A 27,587-nucleotide genomic window follows, 5' to 3' on the forward strand; every position below is an offset into this window, starting at 1 on the left:
AATCTGAATGAGTATTTTGCATCTACATTCACACATGAGGAATTCTGCAGGGAAGTGGAGGCCAGAAGCTTATCAAACTCTAACAGGGATCTAAATGATTTTGTAATAACTGAGAGCAAAGTGGGGAGAGAAATTGTTGAAGTTAAACATAAGAAAGGCACATAAGGTGGGATCTATCCAGTTATATTAAAAGAGGCAGCAAAGGAAGTAAACAAACCCTTAGCCATAATTATGAGCATCTTTGGACTCAGGGGAGATGTGCAATTTACAAATGGGATCTAAGGAGAACACGAGTAATTACAGACCTGTACGTTTAACTTCTGTACCAAAGAAAAAATAATGGAGTCACTGTTTAAAGAAGCATTGCAGGATCATTAAGACAACACTGCCATTATAGTTCAGACATGGCAAGGGTTTGTTAAGGGGAAGTCTTGTCTGACAAATTTGATTGGCTACTCTGATGTGGTCACAAAGGAACTGGATGCAAAAAATAATTTTGATATCATATATTTCGATTTCAGGAAAGCTTTTGACACTGTTGCTCATGGAAGACTATTGTAAAATTTGGAGCAGAATAGTATTAAGGATAAGTTGCTACAATGGATAAAAGGATGGTTAAGTGCTAGAAGACAGAGGGTGGTAATCAATGGGTGCTGCTCTTCTTGGACTAATGTTATTAGTCCATGAAATTCCACAGGGTTCGGTGTTGGGTCCTCTGTTGTTTTGTATATTTATCAATAATACTGATGAAGGTATATCAGGCTTAGTATCGAAGTTTGCAGATGATACAAAGGTTGGCAGGGTTGTTAATGACAGTAATGGCAGTGTGTTACTGCAACAGGATCTAGAAAATTTGGACAGATGGGCTGAGTGAGAAGTGGCAACTGAAGTTTAACAGTGACAAATGCAAATTACTGCATATGGGTAGAAGTAACCCCAGAAAACGTATCATTTGTGTGGTAGTACACATAGGACCTGGGTTACCCCAGGTCTTTTGTGCAATAAGGTATGAAGTTTTCAGAGCAGTGCAGACAGGCTGCCAGAGCAGCTCATGGGATCTTGTCAATGATATATACAGGAATTTTGCTAGCAGGGATAAGGAGGTGATTATCCCTTTATATAAGGCAATGGTCAGGCCACACCTTGAATACTGCATACAGGTTTGGAGGCCTCATTTTAGGAAGGATGTAGCACTGCTGGAACGAGTACAGAGAGGGGAAACGAGATTGGTGAGGGGAACAAAGGGGTGCTCGCACCAAGAAAGGTTTAAGTTGTGAAAACTGCAGCGTCTGGAGACCAGGTAGCTGCGAGGTGATCTGAGTGAGGTGTATAAAGCCTTGAATGGAAAGCTCAATGCTGATGGGACACTTCTTCTTGCTCAGATTTCAAATTGAAGAAAGACAGTTGTAGAATAGATGTGCCTTTAGCCAGCGCGTGGTTGATTGGAATGAACTTCCATCTGTCGATATGGAAGTTGAGAGCTTAAATAAATTCAAGGAAGAACTGGACAAACTTTTGGAGAGAATAGATGGGTAAAATGGGAAGGGAGTTTTTTTTGGTTAATGCTGTATAAACTTTCTTTTTTGCACTATATGCGTCTACTAATGCTAATACTAATATACAGTATATTGTAGCTAAAGCACCGGATATTTTTGTTTGTTGCTATGCGCTGGTTGTAGGAATGATTAATAAATGCAATTTTCCCAATTTGCACATTTTTTTTTTTTTTTTTTTTTTTGTTAGAAATAATTTTTTTTTTTCCTAATGCACCAGAAATACATAACACTGCGTACATTAACTAAACTTTTGTTTATTACAATTCATAGCGTGTAGCTCAAAAAGCTACATTATGCACGCAACAATGATTTTGTGATTCACAACAGTTTTACTAACATGATTGTTTCTTTCTATGAGAAATTTCAACTCAGAAGATGCACCTTTGGAAATTTTTGCATTTATATCATTCTGTTTGAGTGTTGCTTTTCATTTTGTGCTGAGGCAAAGACAAATGCATAACATATTGTTGTTGATCAGCATTTCGGGCCATATTGCGCCAATGTATTATGTTTGTACAAGTGTATGTTTATGGGAAACCATTTGGATGCTATGTACAGGCTGAAAAAACCAGGAATAATTCAAAGGGAGGTAGGTACCCAACTCCCTCTGCTTAAGAGAGGCTAATTACAGCCCCGATTTGGAGACTGGAGGAACGTGAGAGGCTCTCATGATTCCTCCAGTCTCCAAGGGATTCGAACCCACACCTCTCTAAATGAGTGACAAATGGTGATATATAGTCAGCACTTGTCACTCGAATATATACATATATATATAGTCACAGGTGATATATAGTCACAACTTGTCACTCGTATGTATATATATATATACATACACATATATATAGTCACAGAGGGCTGAAACTATACAATTATAGTCTCGGTCCTCTTACAGACAGAAAACAGATTCTATAAGAATCTGCTTTATATCGTTGTAATTTATTAATTACATCGATGATATAATTTATTATTATCTTGGGAGCTTGCGTGCGTAAAACAAATGTTATTTTTAACAAAATTTTTACTCGCTTATAAATTTTACTTTTATAATGTATATGTTGTTATGCTTGATTTTTATTTACGATTTTATGTAATTACCACTGGAGTGTTAAGCGGCCACTTACTAACTTAAGAGTTTATCTATGGGGAGTGGAGGGGGGGAAGAGAGAGAGTGAATTATATATATTTTACATCTATATTTACACATATATATATATATATATATATATATTTATTTATATGCTATTCACTAATGATTTTATTTTTTATGTAATGTGTTCCCAAAAACTTTTTGTCCGCATGGCTGTTTCGTCTTTATTAAAATAAAAAATTTAAAAAAAAAACAAGACCACAAAGTGTCAGTATATTGTCTGTGAACTGTGTGTAATCGACGATCAGTGTGCATGTTTGATCGGTTGGTCTGTTTGTTTGTGAGTTGAAAAAAATTCAGGAATAAACCTGTAACACCTTGGAGTACGACTGACTGACTTAGTTTTCCTGTTCTTTTTTTTATGCCAAAGCAACTAAGGCTATATGGCATCAGTTTATTCAGTGGTTTTCAACCAGGGTGCCGCAACAACATTCTTGGGGTGCCGTGTAATTTCGGTTTAAGTTATTTAAAGTTATTATTATTAATTTATTATTTATTTAAAAATTTATACTTTTATTTCATTATAAAAATTGTACGGTATCCATTGTACCATATCTTTTTAATTTTGTGGTGATCTATAATTGATCTTTATTTAGTACCTCTGTATAAAGAATAAAATTATTATATAGGTATATATTAAAAGGTCGAAAACCACTGTTTAGGTATTTATTTTGGCATAGGGGTGCTTTGAAAACATTACTGGGACACTAAGGGCGCCGTGAACCGAGAAAGTTTGGGAACCTCTGGTTTATTGTATCTAAAAACTGCATGTATTCTATAGTTTGTTTGTTTGCTTACTAAATGAAAAATTGGAGTTCCTAGAACGGAAAAATACACGTAATTCGCCCATGACTGACTAACTGACCAAATTATGAAACAAATATATATATATATATTTTTTATGAACACTCCAAACACGAGACGTATTAGAACCTACAGTATTTAGTACCGTGCTTGTGTTGCATATATATATATATTTTTTTTTTTCCCTTCTGTCTAGAAGACTCAATCCCACACCTTTCTCACATTGTGGAAGGACGATGGTCATTACCATTGTGTTAGCCACGGTGAATCCCTCAATGGACGATTATATTTGTCTGTCACTAACCTTTTGGACTGGTTTGAATCAGTTCGCTGACGAAAGAAACACAAGGTCTTTGGAACAGGGCTAAGCATCTTTGCGGACAGCAGAGAGACAAATGTCATGGTTTGAATCCCACCAAGGTGGAAGGTATTTTAGTAAGTTTTTTTCATGCCATGGCCGATTTATTGGATATCTGATGAGTTTACAGACACCATACATTGACACTCCATAAGCTTAGTTGCTTAGGCGCAAAATCAAAACAGAAAAGTTAAGTTAAAACCGGTCTTACGCGGAAGTTTTAGGGGTTTATCTCTGAATTGTTTCATTTCACAAATAAACCAGACTCAGAGCACACATTTCACATAACTTCTTTTGGCATGAAAGTAACAGCAAAACAACCAAATCGTCATTTCACAACAAAAACATTTGCTATCTTACTGGGCGTATCTCATCTTTCTGTAGCCTGTAATGACAAAAAGTTCCGGACTTGCTTTGTCATGCTAACTGAGGGCATATGAGATTAACATTTTTCAATGTACTCATTGAAAAATGTAAACGGGGACAAGAAACCTCTTATTGGGTCCTTTTTAGATTTTTTAGAGGAGGGTTGGGGAAATCTAAGTTTTATCACTAATTCTTAAAGCACGAAAAAAAAAAAAAAAAGAAAAAAAAAAGTCACTCGCTTTGCTTCCCGCTCCGAACGCTATGAAAGAAAAGGAGAAGTAACCCGGAGCCGTCCGTTTCTTGCTCCCTGCTATAATGCCATCAGAAAGCAGAGAGCGGTTTCATGGATTCAGTTACATTAGCCAAGTGATGTATGCTTGTTCCCTAAAGATTTCATATTGGTTGTAAAAATTTCGAAGTCTCAAATGGAAGAAAAACCACTTGTATCAAGAAAATAAATGTTTTATTTATTGAATAGGAAACATAAGGAATATTTAAGCTTAATTTTACTTTTGCTGAAATGTTGCAAAGGTAAATTAGTTAGCCAGTCACTTATCATAATAATATAATGATAAAATAATAATAAAACAAGTCAGTTAATGTACGCAATGCGTTATATTTCAGGGGCATTCGATTTTTTTTTTTTTTTTTTTTTCATATTCTGTGTAATAGAAATGAAAAATAAATATAGCTATCTCCTTATCAATTAATTACTAATATCATAACTTTATAGATATGAAGTTATAATTTATATTTTTAGTTTCTTTTTTCCATAATATAGAACACTTAATAAAACCCTATAGTTTTACCTTCTCTAAACTTAACCATTTAGTTTAATTACAACTGTATAATATTTATTACTCTCCTCCTGTATTACTTTTTTAAGTCACTTTTCTCTCTGTATATATTGTATCTCTTCACAAGCGACGGCATGTTCACTAATCTTACATAACAACACACGCGAAGCATGCTTGTTAGTTTGTTTTGTTATTTGGTTTTTAGGAGCATTAGCAACTAAGGCCATATTGCTCCGGGAATATGCGGTGGTCATTTCCTGATCTTTCCGCATCCTCCGTATTTGGTGGTGACGGGCTCGATCCCCGGTCTAATCAAGAAGCATGTGCTACGCACTGCTGCTCCTTCCCACCTGGCTACGGAGGCGCGCGAAGCATGCACGGCCTGTTCAAAGCTAACAATACAACATTAAAACTGCATTTAATCCATGAATTTCTTTCTTCCATACAAATTGCATGGAAAAAAAATAATAATTGGCTAATTTCTATTTGTCCCATTTTAATGAAATTTGGAATGGTTCGACAAATATTTTTAACAAGCCCAAATACAGAATTTCATGAAAATCTGCCACTGGAAGTCTCTCTGTTACATTCAGACGGACAGACAGAGTGAAGACAATAGGCGCTTAGCATATAGCACATTTGCATATACACATATACTCGTATATATGCGAATGCGCCTAACAAGATTAAAGTAACAATAAACGTTACTTTAAAAACTACTACACTTTATTTATTAAAATTTTATTTGTAGTTTGACATCTCTGAGAAGCCTACAAAAGATAATTTATATGAGGGATGATTATTTTATTCGCAGACTGGTGCAAGATTTTATGATTACTGCGCAGGTTTTCCACAACTGCCGCTACAGGTGCTCTCCCTGATCGCTACTGAGCAGACTGTGTGCGCATGCCAGTACTTGTCGAGCTAGCGTTGCATGAAGAGAGTTTTTAGCCGCATGTCACTGATGATTGTTTTGAAGAAAGTATCATGTCGGACAAACAGATTGAACAGTGATATGTGATTCATTATTGTGTCAGACGGGGCTTAAATGCATTGGAAACAGTTTAAAGAGATGAATGAAGCGTATGGTAATGAGTGACTTGGTGGGACGGTCATATTCCGGTGTGAAGTGGTCTCTCCATCAAGAAAATGCCAGGCTCCATACAGCTAATATTGTGCAGCCAGTGATCAGTGCCATAGGTTTTGAGGTTCTGCCACATTCTCCTTATTCACCAGACTTAGCCCCGTGTGATTTCTTCCTGTTTCCACGTCTGAAGAAAGCATTGACAGGCAAGCATTTTGCGTCCACCACAACGGAAGCACTTCACAGTCTTTCGAAAAATGGCTTCCAAGAAGCATTTAATGCGTGGGTACGATGTGACGAAAGTGTGTAAAGTTCAGGGGAGAGTATTTCGAGAAGGGGAAATCCACAGAAGATTCAAATGTTAACAATTAAGATACGATCTTGCACCAGTCTACGAATTAAATGACCACCCCTCGTATATAAAAATGCAAGTAAATCTTTTTAAACAAAAATTGATGCACTCAGTGTGAGTGAATCTGCCCTGATATTATTAAGACTTTCTTAATTTGTTTTGACATTTGAATCAAAGGACATTGAATAAATAACCATGATATAGTAGCATACTTCAATCTCAGTCTTTTAAACGCATTAACGTATGCATAAACACCTAATGTCTTCACCATGTCAGTCTGTCCACATGTAGCAGGAGGATTTCGAGTGGATAGATTTTCATGTTATTTTATATTTGGTTCATATAGAAAGATTTCTCGACCTATCCAAAATTTTAAACAAAAGAGGCCAAATAGAAATTCGGCGATTATTACTACTATTTTTTTTTTTTTCCATACAATTTGTATGGAAATAAGAAATTCATAGATTAAATATAGTTTCAATGCAGTATCGTTAATTTTGGACAGTCCTTGTACTCTCTGCCTCTCTGCGTATTTTGTTGTGTAACACTCGTGAAGATGATGTTACTTGTGAACAGATACATACAGTACTATATATATATATATATATATATATAGAGAGAGAGAGAGAAAAGATACTTATGGGGAAAGCACAAAAATCAGCATAAATGAAGGTATATTTTCATATAAATTGACAAGAAAAGTGTTGATTGCTATCAGATTTTCAACATATATTCTGTTGGTCCCTGGTATGATTCCACTTCAAAATTAGTGTTTTAGGAATATTTTAGCAACCTTTGTAACAAATTTTCATGTGGATGAGGTTTTTTTTTTTTGTGATAAATCATTATTACTATTTGTTAACAAGCCTGAAATGTAACGCACTGCGTAGATTAACTAACTTTGTTTTTTTTTTTTTTTTTCTCACCGAGGATGATATAGAGATGAATAAGACATTTTCGAATAACTGGAGTAACGGCATCTGCAGGAAGCGATACAATACTACATTTTATCATGAAGTGTCTGAGCACATACACTGTTGATCTACTGGTAAGCATTTTCAGTGAAATCCTCCCACAACAGGCATCACCTTGCGCACTTCAGAACTATATCATCGGCTTCAAACATACTCAAAATACTGAAAAAGCAATTCTACCTGTGTTAACAAAGCATCTCCTTCCACTGAAGTCTTTGCAATATCATTATGCATTACCTAATTCTCCACTGTGGCAAGTCTCCTGGCAATGTGTAATCTCGCACTCATAGCTGTCGATGATAAAGCAGAATTAGCTGTTTTTATACATTGACCTGTTCAGGTCAATGTATACACAGCTTCGTACACAACGTATAGAGGCAGCCTTTAATAGCATCAACGTCAGAACACTTCTAACGCTGCTGTAATCATTTTTCCATCTTCAGGGACATATTCGTCTACATCAGAAAAAAACTGCTGGAATTAATTCCTTTATTATATTAGGAGGTTCCTGCCAAAGTTGGGCAACACCGCTGTCAAATATACAGATAATTTAGATAACTGTAATGTACTCCTTCCCTTGTTTTTGCTCAAATGCAGCATGGGAAGACCCTCTAAAATGACACGTTAAAGCCAAACAAAAATAGACACATAATTGAAGTAGCATAGTTGCATAGCATTTTAGGGTCAGACGCCACCGGTGGTTCCTAAATCTGCTCCGTATGTACTCTGTTATGAAATGCAAAACTACTGCAAAAGTGTAGTGTCTAGTTTATGTAGTACATATTATTTTGTGTTCTGTTCTATTGTTGTGTCTCTGGCTCCTTAGCCGGCCGCAGGACCCCTAGTAGGACCCTACGTTGTCTGGCACCATAACTAGGAGGCGAGCCAGGCTGCCCATCATACTCTGGCTGGTCTCCGTCAGGGTCGCCTGAGGTTTTTGGACGGAGACCAAGTAAAAACTGCGAGGCGGGGGGGGAGATGTACAAATTGTGGAGTCAACGTAGGCAAAAGGAGGAGGAGGATGAAGAAAGAAGTCATCCTCGAGCGGAAAGAGGAGGTGGGAAGGAAAAAGTAGGAATCATCCCTGGCCTGCAAGCCCACTGAAAGCCATGGAAAGGAAGAAAGCTTGCAGAATAACGAAGGTCTACAAAGGTAAGCGCTAGATTGGCATCCCACATCTGGCAAGCCAGATGCTAGCTGCACCTGACCAACCTGATGGTATATAGGTGCAAGGAAACCATGACAGAAATCTGCTATCTTTGCTATCTTTCACATCTCTCAATATTTGATTTTCGAATTATTAGAGTATTTAAGGGGAGAGAAAGTATTTCCCATTCCCCATGTGCCACAGTAATAATTGTTGGGCCAGGCAGAGCATTAAGACATGTTGCCTTGGCATTGTTGTGCTCTAATGAAGAAATATCAAAAAAGGTAATTTAAATTTAAGAGTCCTAGCCATATCTATTTATTTAAGTTTTATGTTTCATCTTACTGTTTTGAGGTTAGTCATTGAAGTTAGTTTAACAAAATTTTCACATAATTTGTTTCCATTCTTTAGCTCTGAAATAAAAGGAAGGTTTCAGTTCAAGGGTTATGTTTTATATGGCTTGTAATTTTAAATAAGGCATAGCCTTTAATTGATTTTTGTGAGTGAGGGGTGGGGGAAGGCATTCAAGGCCTTAAACACATCGATCAGATCACCCCCCCATAGGTTCCTAGTCTCCAGATGCTGCAATTTTCAGAACTGAAGCTTTTCTAGGTAAAAGCACCCTTTTGTTCCCTTCACTAATCTGGTTGGCATTCTACACCCATTCCAGCAGATCTACATCTTTCCTTCCTAAACTGAGGCCTCCAGACCTATATACATTACTCAAGATGTGGCCTAACCATGGCCCTGTACAAAGATATAATTACCTCCTTATCCCTGTTAGCAAAATTTCTGTATATCACTGACAAAACTCCATGAGCTGTTCTGAAAGCATGTCTGCATCCAGAATATGTCACTAATGATAAAATTTATTGGAGCTTAAGCTGTTCATTTTTAAAGTGCATTCACATATGAGGTGTGGCAATAAAGTTCCTGGCTGGTGCAATAAAAAGAACAGTAAGAAGAGGAGATCAAAAATTGTTTTATTTTTATTCAAAGTAATCACCACTTGATTGAATGCACTGATTACACTATTCTAAAAGTTTATGAAAAGAGTCAGCAAAGGCATCTAAAGGTAATGTTCAATTTAGCAGTTAAGTTTTTCTTGAAGTCCCCAACCTCCTGAAATCTCTTTTCTTTGAGGGCAGTTTTCACTTTGGGAAAGAGGAAGTCTACTGGTACTAGATCGGGAGTGTAAGGTGGGTGGATGATCTGCACAATGCTATGTTTCACTATGTTTTCACAAGTGTGGATTGAGCAGGGGCAGTGTCATGGAACAAGAACCAGCAGCATTTCTCTCTCTCTCTCTCTCTCTCTCTCTCTCTCTCTCTCTCAGGAAATGTACTTCAATAGTCTTTGAAGCACCTCTACATAAATGTAGCATTGACTCTCTCTCCCCTTCATGTACTAATTCCTTGAGAATCCCACTCCCTGTTTGTCAAAAAAACACATGCACAGCATCATCTTGATTCTGAACTTCTGTAATTGAAGATTTTTGGACCTTGGTAATGATTTTTAAGTCCACTTCATACTGTGATGCTTCGTTTCTGGGTTGTAATGAAACACCCAAAACTGATCTCCAGAGACAATACAGTCAAGGATATTATTATTATTATTAGCCATATGGTGCAAGGAAGCCTGAGGCTTATGCTGAACCAGCCAAAAAAAAATTTGAGTTACCCCGAGTGACAGAGAGAGAGAAAAGTAGAAGGGAATCGCCAAGAAAGAGAAGAATGATGATATCCAGCTCAGGACCCTGGGTGTGCCAAGCCCATACTCACCAGATGTGAGCCATTGTATTAACAAGTCTGAATGAAGTCTTTGCATGATGACACTCTTTGTTGCTTCTGCTCATCTGTGAGGCTATGCAGCACAAATTTTGCACAGACTTTTCATTTCATTAATCTTCATGCAGAATTTGATGAATCAACTCCTTATTCATATTCAACTCATCAGCCATCATTTTCAGGATCAAATGATGATCTTTTGCACCAGTGTCCCAAACTTTTCCAACTCTATTCTCATTTCAAGAGGTTGATGGATGCCCACTCCTTGGGTCATTGCAAACATTCTCAGGTCCATATTTGAACCACTGGTATGACAATGTTTCATCACCATAAACAATTTATAACATTTCATACATTTCTGTTGCAGATTTTCCCAATTTAAAACAAAATTTGATGTTCATTCCTTGCTCTTTGATCACAATAGCACCAGTCTGAGAACTTTATTGCCACACCTCGTATATGCATATGTGACCATTGTCTTCACCATATTTGTCCCCTTGTCTGCATGTACCAGATGGATTCTGAGTATTCTGAGTATATGATTTTCATGAAATTTTTTATTTGGGACTTTTAAAAATATCTGTCGAGCCATTTCAAATTCTATTCTTTTAGATATCTATTTGCCTGATTTTAATGGAATTAAAATCAGGCAAATAGATATCTAACAATTATTATCTTTTTCTTCCATAAAAACTGTATGAAAAAAGAAATTCATAGATTAAATATAGTTTTAATGCTGCACTGTTAGGTTTAGACAATATTTATATGCTTCCCACGTACTGTCATGTAAGATTCAAGAATGTGGTGTCGCATATTCTCTAATACACTGACGAGCCAAAACATTATGACCACCTACCTAATATGATGTTGATCCTCCACGTGCAGCCAAAACAGCTCATACCTGGTGAAGCATGGATGCTAAAAGATTTTTAAATGTGTCTAGTGGTATCTGGTGCCAACACGTAACCAGCAGATCCATTAACTCCTGTAAGGTCCATGGTTGAGACGCCGCAGATCGTAGTTGCTGTTCCAACACAAACAACAGCTGCTCAATGGGATTGATGCCTGGGGAATTTGGAGGCCAGGGCAATACCTGGAAGTCTTCCTCATGTTCGACGAACCAGTCTTGAACAATCCAGGTGGTGTGGCATGGAGCATTATCCTGCTGAAAAACAGCACCACCAGAGGAAAAGACCATTGCCATGAAAGGGTGTACCTGGTCGGCAATGATGTTTAGGTAGGTGGTAGACTTCAGAGTGCCTGGCACAGGGATGACTGGACCAAAGGTATCCAAGCAGAATATCGCCCAAAGTATGACACTGCTGCCACCGGCTTGTTTTTGTCCCACGGTACATCCAAATGCCATCACTCCCCCAGGTAAATGACGCACACGTATCTGGCTGTCCACATGGTGCAACAGGAAAAGTGATTCCTCGGACCTGACAACCATCTTCCAATCTATCAAAGTCCAGTTTCGATGCTTGCGTGCCCAATGTAGGCGCTGTCGCCGGTGAACCGTGGTTGGTTAGCATGGGCACTCGGAGCGGCCCGTGGCTACGCAGCCTCATTTTCAGCAGGGTTCGATATACTGCGTATTGTGACACATTACACCAGCATTCCAATTACTGGTGAGTTGAGGCACAGTCGCTCTTCTGTTGCTACATCCGGGAGAGCCTTTGCTCACCTTGATGAGCCGTGGTATCCAACACCTCACCGGTGGTTCATGGGTTTCCCCTCCTCGGACCACTTTCGGTAGGTACTAACCACGGCTGACCATGAGCACCCTACCAGCTGCGCCGTTTTGGAAATGCTCTGACCCAGTCGTCTGACCATTACAATTTGGCCTTTGTCAAACTCACTTAAGTTCGTTGCCTTTCCCATCTGAAGAACAAGAGTAACACTGAATAATGGAGCTCGGTATCAGGTGTTTTTTTATACTGTGTCCTGATCCTTGCATGTGCTGCAGTTCACCTGCAGTTGCTTCGATTTGCATAATGACTCATTGATCATAATGTTTTGGCTCATCGGTGAATATGTTGTGAAGGGATACACAATATATAATAGAGAAAATAAACTTAAAAGTAGCAGTTCATCTAACATCCTTTCAGAGCTAAGTCTTGATAGTATTTCTTAGTTGGTATGAAAAGTCTAGTAGCTTCTATGATTGCATCTCTGAATACTTCTCAATTAGAATTTGCTATTGGTAACTTAATAAGTTGGTCCCACTGCATACAATTTAAAAGGTGTCTGAGACCACTGTTGTTATCTTTAAGAAAGCAAAAGCCCTACCCATTGCCCTTGCCAGTAGTTACATCTTTAAATAAATCCCACTTCAATACACTGCGATTATTGCCACATAATGGGTTTTTTATATGCAGATTCTTAAAGCACGAAGGGTGACTGTTGATAATCTTTAGAGAACATAAAAATATAGTTTTATTAAGTATACTTAGTAGCTATAATCTTAGTAATTAATTAATATGCAGATAACTACATTTACTTTTTCACCTCTATTAATCACGGGAAATGATCAAAAATTATATTGTTACTATTTAATAAAAAATCAATGTTATATAGGAAATAAGATACACTATCACATACAGCAATACAGTACTGTATTACCTGATTTATTGAATATTCTGGAACCTTGTCTGGGGCACAAAGCATTACATTATGATGATCATTTGGATTTCCTAAACACAACCAGTCTATTTTCACACTGAAATAAATAATACTAAATGTAAAAGATCTTTTTTTCTTCATACTATCTGTATATGTTTGATGCACAAATAGATAAGTTAAGTACTTTAGACACATGAAAAAAGAGAATCCTGGTATGCAGAAAATGTCGATCTACAGACAGGTTTTGATTCTACTTTGCTACCATTCATCCTCATTCTACCAAGTCACAAAGTGATGGAGAACTGATCTCGAGCAGCTGTACGATTTCTCTTCAGAAGAGATACAAATCTTAAACTAAACCAAGGTGACTTTATTACATATATATTTTTTAATGTGTTCATTGTGTTCAGGTTTTTGTGGATACTGGGGTTTCCCTCATTTGCAACTTATTACATATAGCAGAACCCCAATAAATCTAGCATTCTAAGGAAATAGAATGTTTCGGATATTCTAAAATTCTGGTCTTCTGGAGGTTATGTACATAGCCAAAGTATTGAGGCATAATTTGTTATTTTATTAGATTTTTGTAATGCCAAACAACACGAGGTTTGGAATAGCCATGAGATAAAGGCTCCATTGAAGAAGACACAATCACCAAGTTGTGATCTGAGGTGCCTAAAGGACCACTCACTTTGACCGTGTACTTAGAAGGGTTGTTTCTGAGAAAAAGATCAAGGGTGTTGGCTGTATGGTTAGGATTGTCCAGTATTCTGGGTAAATGAACAATCTGTGGGAGGTCATTAGTAATTGCAAATGCCTCAGCATCATGACCAGCTGGGTCTGTGTGACTATAAAACGGAAGCCAGCTGGAGTTGTGAACATTAAAATCACAAAGGAAAAATATCTCACTGTGTGGAAAGTTGGACTGGAGAAAGTCAAGTTGCAAAGAGAGGAAGTCAGAGTTCCAAGTGATTAGTGAAGTTGGGAGAACGGTAGAGACAACAGATGATTGATTGATTGATTGATTGATTTGGTAGTTGTTGGCGCATCGGCTTCTGTGGCCATATTGCACCTCCCAAGGTTTTTTGCAGTACTTTGATCCAAGCCCGAGGCGGGAATCGAACCCGCGACCTTTGGGTTGCCAGGTAGGTACTTTACCCACTCGGCTAGCCCGGTCGGCTGACAACAGATGAATTTGACAGAATGAGGTAGAGAGATCAAAAAGAGGAGATTCCAAATTACCAAGACTCTAACAGGGAATAGCGAAATGGACATATGCACAAGTACCACCTTTTAGGTGAAAGGACTTACAGTACACTCTCGATTTTCCAGGATAGATGGTAAAAAAAAAAAAAGTTCCAGAATAATCGATTTCCCGGTTAATCCAAAAATACAGTAAGTACCTGACATACATAAGAGATATATTCCACGACTTCTTACGTAAGTAGAGTTTTACTTAACTCGGGAAAAATATCGCAACGGACCACTAGTTGCACTTTGTCGCGACAGTCACATTGCGTACCTTTGTTATCAATGAAGAACAAGAGAGCATGCCTCCTTTGGGCACAGCAACACCACACTGGACTATCGAGGATTGGAAAACAGTTGCTTGGTCACGAGTCGAAGTTCCTGGTGCATCATGTTGATGGAAGGCTCAGACAACTACTGACAACTACTGTGCAAGGTGATAGGGGCAGTGTTATGGTGTGGGAAATGTTTTCTTGACACAAGTTGGGTCCAGTGATACCCATAGATTCACGTCTGAATGCCACATCGTTGCTGACCAAGTGCATCCCTTCGTGTTGACAGTTTATCCTCAGTCAGATAGTAACTTCTAGCAGGATAATGTGCTGGTGCCCAAAGCCCGAATCACTATATGGAATGGTTCCAGGAACACGACAATGGCTTTTCTTTGCTGCAGTGGCCTGCTCAGTCCGTGGATCTCAATCCTAATGAACATCTTTGGGATGAGCTGGAAAGGGCTGTTTGCTGCAGGCCTACATCTCCGTCGAATCTCAAGGAACTGCATGAGACACTCATGTCTGTATGGTACTCCATTCCTGCACAACGTTTTCAGCGTCTTGTTCAATCCATGCCTAGACGAATTCAGGCTGTTTTGAAGGCTAAAGGAGGCTCAACACGCTACTAGGTAGTGTACCTAATAAAGTGTAACACAGTGTAGTTGACTTCACTGGTGCTGATCACTTTGCCGCTTCTCGTATTCTGTCTTTCTCCTTTACTGTGTTCACCGTTACCACTGACAAATCTGAATTCTACGCAATACTTGTCAATATTTGGCCATTTTCATACATCCTTATTATTTTAATTTTCTGATCCAACTCGATCGCTTTCCTTTTCTTGATAGATTTACTAGTACTGCTGTCACTTATTCTCTTAGTCAGCATCCATGATAATAGTCAAAATTAAATTTTCTGAAAGGACTTCACAGGGTTAATGCAAAACTCACTATTATCAGCCCACGCGAGCTCACATTTTTCTGAGGCTCTTTTCTGGAGGTCACTGTCAAAAACAATTTGCGCTTTCCGGTTGATCAAGCTTTTCTGTTAGTGCATCTAATTATAAATGGGTACTAAACTTGATCTTATTACATTTGCGATAATACCAATTGCTGGAATTCTGTGGGTTTTTACGTTATTATGGTAAAATTTGTGTCCCCTTCACTGAAATCTTCAGACATATAAATAATGTAACGTAAATCCAAAGCTACATAAGTCGGCGACTTACTGTATCGAAAAATGTTCAGCAACCTACATAAAAAGTATGACAACAGATAAAAAACGAAAAAACTTCCCACGCACCACTTGCGTGTCCAATATACAATGCTTCCCTTTATTTTTTACAGTGTCGCGTATGGTTTGGTCACCAAAATTATAATGGTTCATTAGAGATTTAACAGATGCACCGTTTTCAAACTTTTGAATAATTTCAAGTTTTTGTTTTAATTGAAAGCACAACTCTTGCATTTGCCCACCATTTTCGCGATTTCTAAACAAAAAAAATAAATAAATAAAATAGTTACTATAAAAATAAAATTTCAACATCCCTGATATAAATAACAAAACAAAAATTGTCCTTTTGCGGTGCGACAGAACACAACAATCGATGCGATGCAATAAAGATAATAGGCACACTAATCTCCCAATGACAACTTATAATGCCACTTCTTGTCGTTTATTTATGACTTGCAAAACTCTGTTTATACCTATGGTAGTCATTACTTGAATTTTATGATTTTGGGTTGATTTTTTTTAATTTGGAGTCCTTAGGTGTCCTGGTAAATCAAGAGCCTGCTGTATATAGCGAATAATTTGGGCAACTGAGATGAGCAGTGGTTGAATCAATTGATAACTGAGATTCTGTCAGAAAAAGTATGTGGGGCTTGGCAGACTGTAAGTGGAAATGGATATTATTGAGATTAGAACTGAGACCATGTTATTTGTGAAATTAACTAGGATGTGTTTAGGAGATTTAGATCTTTCTGCAGAGAAGTTTGCTCTATTAGTTTGACAGTTCATGGTGTATTCAGTAGTAAGAAAAAAGTGATATGCTGTATGAAGTAATGAAATTTTTGGTTAAGATGAACACATGGTAAGAATATACTCAGATCCTTAACACAACGCGGCCTCAAAAATGCTCCTTGCACAACACTACTCGGACTCCCTCCAGTCACTATTTGGTAGAATAGAGGCAGAAAGATTATACACTAGCTGATCCAAAAGCCTCCTAGAAAGTTACAAATAGGTTCGGTCTGGTGCACTAACTAGCGGCTGGCCTGCGAACACTGTTTTAGAGCTGTATCCTCGAAATGTAAGGAAAATTGGATCTCGCCACGATGTCCATCATAACCTCAAAAGTCATCTGTCATACTGCATGATGGAAGAGATGGGGGAAGGGTTGACCAGAACTTAGTTCTGGAGACTAAACATGGGTTCCACCACTTCAAGCCTCCAATAAGCAAAGTAGTGGTAATGCACCGGTTAATGAGAGTTATCTACTACCTAGTATTGCCTGGTAACACAGAGGGGCAGCATTCCTCCTTGTGGTGTGGGCACCACACCTCGACCCCTGCTTACGTTGGTTCCCACCCGTGTGGTCACCCACAGTGTGCTTGTGCATGGGGGTTATACCCAGGATTACTAACAGTCCCACCACCATCACGAGATTTTAAGGTGGAGTGTAGGATAAAGGATTTCATCCCTACAAAAATAATTTCACTGACACGATCTGAGCAAATGTGGGCACCAAAAGATTTGAAACAGTAATCTGACCAAAGAAAAGAAATCTCACAGATCATCCCATTTTGCATCCTTGTAATGTCAAACCAACAGAAGGCAGAGAATTTCCACGAGAGAAAGGCTCCATTGGAGAAGACATTATCAAGTTGAGATCTGAGGTGCCTATCACCCATCTTGACTGTGTACAATGTTCAGCATTGCCTTGTACTTGTTAAGTAAATCTGCAGATCTCTTACTCTTAAGGTTATTAGGGCCAACGTGTACAACAATATCAACTTTTTTGCCCTTAAAAGATGATATTTGCCCTACAAAGTCATCAACTTTTGCCCCTGACAGACATACCCTGGTCTTGTTCCACCTATCCTTTTTGCATAATATATTCCCCCATCTCCCTGACAATAGAGTCACCAACAATAACTAGTTCCTGTGGGACTAGCATATTCTGCCTTAGAGATTGCTGCTGTGTTGCCTGATGCACAGGAGTAAGCTCTGGTGTTGAGCTGGGAAGCCGAGAGTTTGATGGGCCCCCTCATATTAATTTCTTTGAAGGCATCTACCTACACCTCAAACTGTCATAGATGCCCATTAGAATGTTGAGTTGGTGCCTAATTTCTTCACAGTCTCTGCACCTAGCATACAGAAAGTCATCCTCCTTGTCTAGATCATGTCCTTTTCTTGAAAAGTCTGCAAATTTTCGCATTTCACACATTTTTTTAAGACTGTGATGTACTGGAGAATTGCCTCTTTTGGTTCTCTCACCCCCCCCCCCCCCCAAGCTACAGCACTCCTGTTACTTTGTGCTGCTTTGCTGCTCTAGTCTGGGATATGATTCCGTTTAAGTATAGTTTAATTAAGAATGAAATTTAATAAGATTAATAATTTTTACTGATTAATTGATAAGACTATACTAACCTAACAGATTTCTAATACAGTTCTATGTATTTTGCTATCTAGTTTTACATTAAACTTTATGCTATGAAGTTTGGGATATACGTTATGCTATTCCGTATTGTATAACAATGGCGGCAAGTTACAAACTGTAATATCTATGGACACTAAGTATTAACTTTCAAAACTACTATCTAAATTCAAAATAAACTATGGAGCTTGACTAGAACTATAAAGCTACTTATAGAAAATAATTTAGCATAATAGATAGGTGCTATAAAAGTGATTATTGCAAGAATCACCTGGTTATGCTCTACAAAACACTGTGCAACAAAAATTAGTAGCAACTATATATGCACACATCACACTGACTTTATAAAGATGTATTTTTCTAGGTAACATAAAAAAAATAAAAATAAAAAAAAAATTATTTTTAAATCATTAACACAGATTTTTCTCCACATGAAGAAACATCATGTGATCAGTACATAAGGTGACCTCATATTTCTTGATTTTGAAACTTCAAATTTCTCAACTTTAGTCAAGTGTCTACAGCATATCTGTAAAATAATGTATGTCCTTAAAGTCAGTTTCTCTGTTTCCTATGAGGAAATTCTACATCTTTGACCATTAAAAATCTCTGATAAAGAAAGAAAGGGATACACTTATGAAAATGTGTAACAATTCAAAATACAAAAAAAATATGTACTTTTAAATTCAGTGGCAAAAAAAAACAGCCTTACCTAAATTTTAAATTTGGCAGATGTAGAAGACGGCAATCATCATATTTTGAAGCAGTGTGAACATAAATATCAAGATCTCCTTTTGTCATGATTTTGGCTGTAAGGAAATATTTTTGATTGATTAACTTAAATATCTATTATTTTAAATATTCTGGAAGAGAAACAGTATTTAGATGTTTTAATATTTATATGTTCATTACATATTCAGAATCAAGCTCCAATGAAGATATGGACCTGATTCTGAGTATATATCAGCTGCAAGTGTCCATTTAGAACCCCACCCCCCCTTCCATAATACATGTGTTTCAGTTTCAGACACTCTTTTTTTCTTGCCATCAACAACCAATAGGCTCAGCACTACTCAGAATTACGAATAATTCAGCCGACCGGGCTAGCCGGGTGGGTAAAGTGCCTGCCTGGCAACCCAAAGGTCGCAGGTTCGAATCCCACCTCGGGCTTGGATCAGAGTAGAAAATGCAAAAACTTTGGGAGGTGCAATATGGCCTCTAATGACTCATTCAAGCAAGTACACCAGTTAGTTCATAGAGGGCAGGAAAGGTGCACAAACAAAAGCAGTTTTAAGGAGGGAGGGTTATTTTTATGACAATATGAACAATGTGAAATAAACAAATTTGGTATGTGCCTGTGAAATACTTTCTAATAAAAATTTCTCACAAGATTTTCCCAGATGAAAATAAAACTTGCTCCAAAAGATTATAAAAATGACGTTGGTTTACAGAATTAAAATATAGGTTTAAGGGAGAAAAAATTCAGGAAGAATGAGCTGATAAAGAGGCATATATTACATTGTAAAGAATGTAAGGGGAATGTTGATTGCACAATGGAAAGAAATAGATATCTGCTGAGATAATACTGTCTCTTCTCTTCTCTTCTGCCAGCTTTTAAATTAACTAATAAATTTTAGGGCAGAAAGCCTCAACTATGTAAAATTCAAACTATGATATTAGTTAGTGCATTTGTTTCATTACTACATAGTTGAATTTTTTAGATAAAGCTGAAATTTGTACATTGGCATCATTATTGTAACATCCCATATTGTGAAATCCTTCACAACAAGTCACCCTCCTTACACTTCACATAAGTAACACCTCCCCATTAGAGAAGGCTACTTTTACTTATTTCCAATGGGACAGCACAGTTAGTGTTTTGAAGCTATCTGACTTGTCATCAGTGAGCAGGTCTGCACCCAGAGGTGTAAGAGGTAACAACCAACTCATGACTTATTTACAGAATATGAGATGCCAAAAGACTACCTAAGAAAAAAAAAAAAAAGAAAAAGTGTTCTCATTTTTGAAAAAGACAAGATAGTACAAACCAGACTAAAGAAACCTACCAAGACAATATCATTTATTTTCAAGTTCTTAAAAGCATTAATATGCATGATAACTACTGATATCCTAATAAAAACTGACATAAAAATAAATTAACTGAAATAAACACATTTTGGCTGGAAATGCCTCATCTTATCAAGGAGAAAAAACTGCAAGACATCCACAAATGAAAGGATCCCTAAAACCCAAAAATTGATTGGGTTTAAAATTTATCAAAATGTTATGTTCTTTTGTCAATCAATGTTTTATATTTAGTTCTTATAGTCTGTAATGTCATGAAGTTACCATCTGCTTTTTTTTTTGCACTGTGTAGCAGCTTTCTCTCTGGCCACTCACTGCTCAACAAGCACTTTGCTTTCTAACTTTCAACTAATTCCGAAGTTCTCCAAGATTCTTTTCTTTAGCCCACTCTTTCCCATCTGTACATTAATGACCTTCTTCCATTGAATTGAAATTCTATTGACAGTTTTGGCGACAAGAGTACACGACATTCCATCTTCCAGTATGCAAAACTGCATAAAAAGTTCCATCACCAATTCCTTAAATAATTTCCAGGTAATTTTCCTGTAGAAATGACAAACTGCACATGTTTATTATAATTTAATTCAGTTTATGTAAAGGAATCTAACTGCTATATGAAAAATGCATGTTATGCATTTATCCTATAGAAGTCCTACCTCTATCAAGAAGATTAATTTAGAACTAGGTGAATTTAGTCTTCATTCATATTACATTGGATTCCGGTTATTTGGGCGACCGGTTAATCGGGGCAGCCGTTTATTTGGGGAAAATCTTAAAAACCAGAAACCAATCGAGAAAATAGCCAGGGTTTACTTTGCTTAATTGGGACCGCATGCCGTTTAATCACGGCAGGAGACCGCAGCACTGGAGATTACCCTACGATTGTCTCCAACGGTACCACGTGGTTCGGTCGAAATTCTGGAGGTCACAACCATAAAACAATAAAAACAATTAGCAGTCACCTGTTTATTAGGCTTTTCCGTGTATGATAGTGAAATCTATCATACACGGACATTAAACTCGATCTTATTGAATTTGCGATAATACCGACAGCTGGAATTCTGTAGGTTATTATGGTGAAATGTGTTTACACTTTCATGAAATCTTCAATCATATAAAAAAATTAATTTTCAGCTCTTCTCTTCATTCCTATTTTTAAAGCTTTGTAACTCGTTACTCCGTTCTCACTTGTGCGTATCGTGTTACTTGCAATTTGTGTGTGCCATGTTCTTTGTTATTGATTGCTTATCTTTTTACTGTTTTAAATTTTAACCCCCACCCACAAATGTCAGTGAACAGAAATGTCAACTAGTATGAGGAATATTATCCACAGGCTTAATATATCTTTGCTTTTATAGCCTGTGGATAATATTCCTCATATTTTTGCTAATTAGAATTGCTGTTTAATAGAATTAAAATTCAATTCACAAACGTGATCATAATGACCGGCGCTTACTGCACATCGTATAGTGAACGGTACTTTACTATGTTGAGTTCGTCGTAACGTGATTTGATTGTACAGTGAACCAATTGTAAAGGGGGGGGGTACATTGTATTTTTAACTATTTACGTGAAACTTCGGATAATTGGGGCAGGCGCTTAATCGGGCCAAAATGCTCTAGTCCCGATTTGTCTCAAATAACCGGAATGGACTAATTACAGGAAAGAAAGAATAAAAGGGAATTATGGTTAAATTATGTCTAAAAAATCTGGATTCATTATTGCCAATGAAGGCTAGGGCTGATAAAAGACAGGCTGAAGATATTTGTATAATGTAAATAAACAATGTTATTTACTTGTAAATGTAATGTAACCCAGCTGAATCTGACACCTTATAAACTTCTCAATGAAAGAAAACAGATATGAGTTTCCATTCTTTTAAACACATAATGAAAAAAGTACATGAATGTGTGCTAGTTCAGCATTATTTCCGTACTGTAATGCATGATACATGTAGTGATGCATGTACGACACCTTCACATATGGAGTAAAAAAAATTATAACAGTTGTAGGGAGAATAAATTATGAAAAATATCGAGCTACAGTATAGTTAAAAGCAAGTGCTTCCTTGCACTATATAGCTAGTAGTACTAAAGAATCCTACAATTATTCCAAAATTTTACCAAAGGGAAAGAAAAATAAGAAATATTTTACTGTCATAAAAAATAAAAGAAATAAAGAGAGAAAAATGAAAAACTACTTTTATATGATAATTAAACTTGCAATTATGTTCACTTAATTGTGTTTTCAAAACGAAGATATAAATTTTTAGTAGACAGGGTGACTCAGGATTATGTATAACAATTTAATAGCCATATTTTAAATAAGCAATCTGAATAAAAAAAAGTTGTTAATTTTAAAGCTAAAATAAGCAATTAGGTTTTAACAAGTTTTCATTACATTGAAGATTAAGTGGCAACCCACTGATTATGGAGAATAATAGATTAATATTTGAAGAAAGCAATTATATTCTGAAATGATGCTGGAAGTACAAAAATGTTCAAGAGGTTCAGAATGTATGCAAAATATCAACATGGAACAAAGCTGCCATCATATCTAACTAACCTGGATCCATGATAAAACTGAAGTACATGGAACTTCTCAACATTAACAAGGAAAGCTGTGTGTGGAAAAGAATACTGAGAAGTCCCAATAACATCCAAGTTATGAGAAACATATACAACCAGCCACCAAAAACAGTAAACAAGACTGTCTTGAAGAACTGCATTATGAGAATGTTAAAGGTTAAAGTTCAAACCTACCACACCTTGACTATTGCATGCAATTATGGAAGATAATCCTTCCCAATGAGAACAACTATGTGTGTGATTACAAACCTGAAAATCATCAACTTTTGTTGATGATTTTCAGGGATGTAATCATATGGTCAGATGAGGTAACATCCAAATTAAATAAGATCCCCATCCCTTCCCACAAGACATTTGCTAAACTATCAGAGCATTCTGTGATTTGCCCATCAAGTACAGTATATGGCTCTACTTTTATCAATTCAATTGATTGTGTGCACAAATACTTAGTTTTATTTGACCTGCATAGGAAGTTTGTTTTTTCATTTAAATTGTTAAATGTAATCGAAAAAAAAAAAAAAAAAAAAACAGTGTTTCAACTTTTCTTCTCAGATTAGTTACCTTAATTGCTTTTAGATTACATTTATTTTCATTAAGAAAACTGGTGGCAATCAAAATTTCTCTTAATGAATCAGGTTTTGAGTTAACAGATATTGACAATTTACTGGATGAAGATTATTTTTTTTTTCAAACAGGCATTTTCATAATCTAAATCAAGTACAGTAAAAGTTTTGTTATCAAGCACTCAGATAACTGAAAAACTTTAGTAACCAGCACATTAACATTTTAGAATAGAGATCACTATTACAGTAGTTTTCTTTTTTTTGTGGTAGATATTAGAAAAAGGTGAATCTGTTTGTGGCAAAAAATTACTAAAATGTAAAGTAAATATTATGATAACGAATTTAATTTTATTTTATTTTAGAACTGTTAGCTGTTACAGAATGTGAAGAATACATTATGCCCGAATTCCCTTTCTTTGCAAAGAATGGTGCAGTCAGTATAATGTATGATATATTTTTTAAATGACATTTAAAATTAAGGGTTCTTACAAAAATGTAAAACTAAAATAACGATTTACCACTTGGTGGTGGTGTCTGCTGTATAAAAGGTTTTGCAATTATTGTGAGGTACTGTACAATAATTAGTTTTTATTTTTTTTAATAAAATAAGAATTCTAAGCCTTTATATGACAAGTTATAAGATTTTTATTTATAAATTATAACTTTTCCATAGCTCAAAGCATTTGCTTTGAGCTGTGCAAAAATCATATAGCTATTTATTTGTTATTTGGTTTTTTTTTTTAGGAGCATTAGCAACTAAGGCCATATTGCTCTGGGATATGCTGTGGTCATTCCCTGACCTTTCCGCATCCTCTGTATTTGGTGGTGACGGGCTCGAACCCCAGTCGAATCAAGAAGCGTGTACTACGCACTGCTGCTCCTTCCTACCTGGCTACAGAGGCGCCTATCATATAGCTATTACTACAGTTAATGCAATGCACTGAATTGTACGTAGATGAAATTAAATAAAACAAGATAAGATAAAATTTCACTTGTTTTTATTGTCCTATATCCATATTTAGTTGGTAATAATGTGGTTTAGTTTGGTACATATCCAAAATTTTAGTTTTAATACTGTTATTGTTTGTTTTTCCTGAGGCTGTTGGGATGCTCAGTTAACCAGAAAATTTGAATAACCAGCATTCTGTAATTATCCTTGCAGGATAACAGAGTTGTTATGTATTGCAAATTCAACTGGAATGTAAATAGAGGAGTTCCAAAGAGGTTGCACCTGTATTTTGAGTGTTCTCAAGATGTCAGATAAAAAAAAAAGTACTCTTGCTAGGGTGGTGCAATTTTATGACCCAGAGAAAAGTATTTTAATTTTAGTTTGGACTAGACTGTAAACAATGAAGTTCTAAACAAGTTAGTTCTCAATTTTCAACCCGTGTACAGTACTAAGTACTATAGGTTCTAATGTCTTACATGTTTGGGATTTTCACAAAAAAAAAAAAAAAAAAAAAAAAATGGTAGTGCTCAAATCAAATGGTGGCCACCTTGTTTCAAAATGATGGATAAAAATAGAATTTCCATCAAAGTGCTAAAAGTATCCAGACGAGGCAAGGAATGTGCATGATAAATGTAATTTCAATCTGTCTGTAAATAGAAATATTATTAGGTTTGGGTTACATATACAAAATAAAACATAAGCCAACCCATTTTTTAAAAAAATTTTCTTGAATAAAAATCGACCATTTAGTGGTTATTATTATTATTAGCAATATGGTGCAAGGAAGCCTGAGGCTTATGCTGCACCAGCCAAAAATAAAATAAAAAATTTCTGAATTACAGAGAGAGAGAGAGAGAGAGAGAGAGTGAGAGAGAGAGAGAGAGAGAGAGAGAGAGAGAGAGAGAGAGAGAGAGAGAGAGAGAGAGAGAGAAGTAGAAGGGAATCACCAAGAAAAAGAAGAATGATGATATCCAGCTGGGGACCCTGGGTGTGTCACGCCCATACTCACCAGATGTGAGCCACTGGGGACACCATATGATCCCCTCACATTCATATAACACAGCTGTTCAGTTACTCCTACAAGTATTTTCTGCAGGTTATTAAATTCTTTTCTTTTCAGAGGCTGGCCTTTTTGAATTAGCATTTTTAAGTCTGCCTCTTTCTCCCAAAATCAGGCTGAAAATCTGCAAACCTCTGTCACTTCCTTGGCCACATGAACCTAATCTAAGTGATCAAGTAAACGAAAATAATAGAACTACAACATCATGAGGCATGACCTTTTATGATGTTATTTCCTTTCTCTTACTAGACAATCTGATCAAAGTTGACCTCAAGGATATCAAACTTTTCTTTATTTTCATTTATTTCTCAATACTTTAGTTATCTGGAACAACTTTCCTCTCTACACATGAGGGATTGTCTGGGTAGTAAGGTAAACAAGAAAGTTTTGTTGATTCTTAAACCGACACAGGAATATGATAGTTCACCAGTTAATATACTTATTCCACCAGTGGACAAGTATATTAACTGGTATTTAACTATAATATTTTCAGAGTAAGCAGATGGAGTGCCATTCAGTTGTCCAATCCCCTACAAATACACGCTTTCAAAAATTAGTTAATAAAAGAGTCAGTGGCTTAAGTCAGGGGTCGGCAACCTGTGGCTTGCGAGCCGCATGCGGCTCTTTGATTTTTAGCTCACATGAAGCACGATTTGAAATGGAAAAAATCAAGGACAGGTGGAATGCAAGACTAAAATGCCCTTAAAACTGAAATTGAGAATTTAGAGAGGTAAAAGGCTGCCCTTGCAATTCTACACAAATAGACGGCAATAGACGAGTTGAAAAAGCAAGACCAAATCGTGTTCAATGTGTGGAGTAGCTTACCTGAAATTACATAAATTTGAAAATATTTGTGTTTGGACTTCTCTCAGTTTTTGGTTCGCTGAATTTCTGCAGACAAATATTTTCGAACATGAACTATATTAAAAATAATATCAAGAAACATGAACAATGCGAGTCTCTCAGCATGTTTAAAGTTGAAAATTACTTGCCTGATGTTGAGAGACTCACTCAAGAAGTTTAGCAGCAAAAGTCACATTAATTTGTACCTAACTGAATGTTTGTTATGTTTTTTCAGTATTATTAAATAATATTTCAGAATATATATTTTTTTAATAAAATACCTTCCCACTCTATTCCATTTCTTAAAAAATTCTCCCACCCCTACCAGCTTGAGCTGAGGCTCTTTGGATTCTGTCTTATTTTTAATTAGATCAAAAATGGCTCTTCTCAAAATAGGTTGCTGACCCCCAGCTTAAGTAAATGGCAACTATTTGTATAGAAGACACGACACTTACATGTCTTTTATACTTTTAAAATTATAATAAGTAATTTTAAAAAACAAACAGCGTGTGTACCCTGTATGCATGAAGGTTGATGTTGATCAAAATATTGAGAAGCAGATTTTATTAAAGTCTGCATTTTTTCATTCTCTTGTGTTTTTTAACTCATTCCTTTTCGACTTGAGTGGCTTCTTCGGTGGCTTTGAAGCTTTTATTCTTGCATAATATTACTTACTACCTATTGCTTACTTTACCGAATCAACATTAGTTACTGAGTTAGCACTGTTAGTGCCATTTAGGAAGTGATGTCATTTGTGTCATTTAAAATCTAACAGCCACCTAATAAAAAGTGATGTCAATTGCATCATTTCTGTAAAAAATTTTTAACAATCAATTGGGTAATTTTCTTACGAAAATTTCGTTACCAATCGGTTTGCCGACCGGGCTAGCCGGGTGGGTAAAGTGCCTGCCTGGCAACCCAAAGGTCGCAGGTTCGAATCCCGCCTTGGGCTTGGATCAAAGTACTGCAAAAACCTTGGGAGGTGCATTATGGCCACAGAAGCCGATGCGCCAACAACTACAAAAAAAAAAAAAAAAAAAATCGGTTTTACTCCAGTACCCCCATAGATGTTTTCACATCAAAATTATATTAAATATTGAAAATGCCCCCACTTCTTCCTGAATACATGCACAGATTCCTTTCAACATATTTGATGATGCTTTTTTGTAATATCAGAACATCTATGTTTGCAATTTCATTCTGTACATTACTTTACATTCCTCTAATGTGTGGGGATTATATTTATACACATTGCTTTTCAACAATTCCACAAATAACAGTCCGATGTTAAATCTGGGGATCTTGGGGCTGCAAATAATAATTGAGCAAT

General features: G+C 36.5%; 1 protein-coding gene across 1 annotated transcript in view; it reads right to left on the reverse strand.

The window, feature by feature from the left end:
* The window catches only part of hob (bridge-like lipid transfer protein family member hobbit), a 916,854-nt gene that overhangs the window by 390,668 nt on the left and 498,599 nt on the right, over nt 1-27,587 (reverse strand). Inside the window, exons 30-31 of the mRNA XM_090374277.1 lie at nt 18,882-18,978; nt 12,995-13,091 (exon numbers count right to left, since the gene is read on the reverse strand). Of these exons, the coding sequence (XP_090230403.1) occupies nt 12,995-13,091; nt 18,882-18,978 (194 nt within the window). The remainder of the gene's footprint in view (nt 1-12,994; nt 13,092-18,881; nt 18,979-27,587) is intronic.

The sequence above is a fragment of the Mastigoproctus giganteus genome, chromosome 5 (genome assembly GCF_048544385.1).
Source record: "Mastigoproctus giganteus isolate SK-2022 chromosome 5, ASM4854438v1, whole genome shotgun sequence".
In the NCBI taxonomy this organism is placed as follows: Eukaryota; Metazoa; Arthropoda; class Arachnida; order Uropygi; family Thelyphonidae; genus Mastigoproctus; species Mastigoproctus giganteus.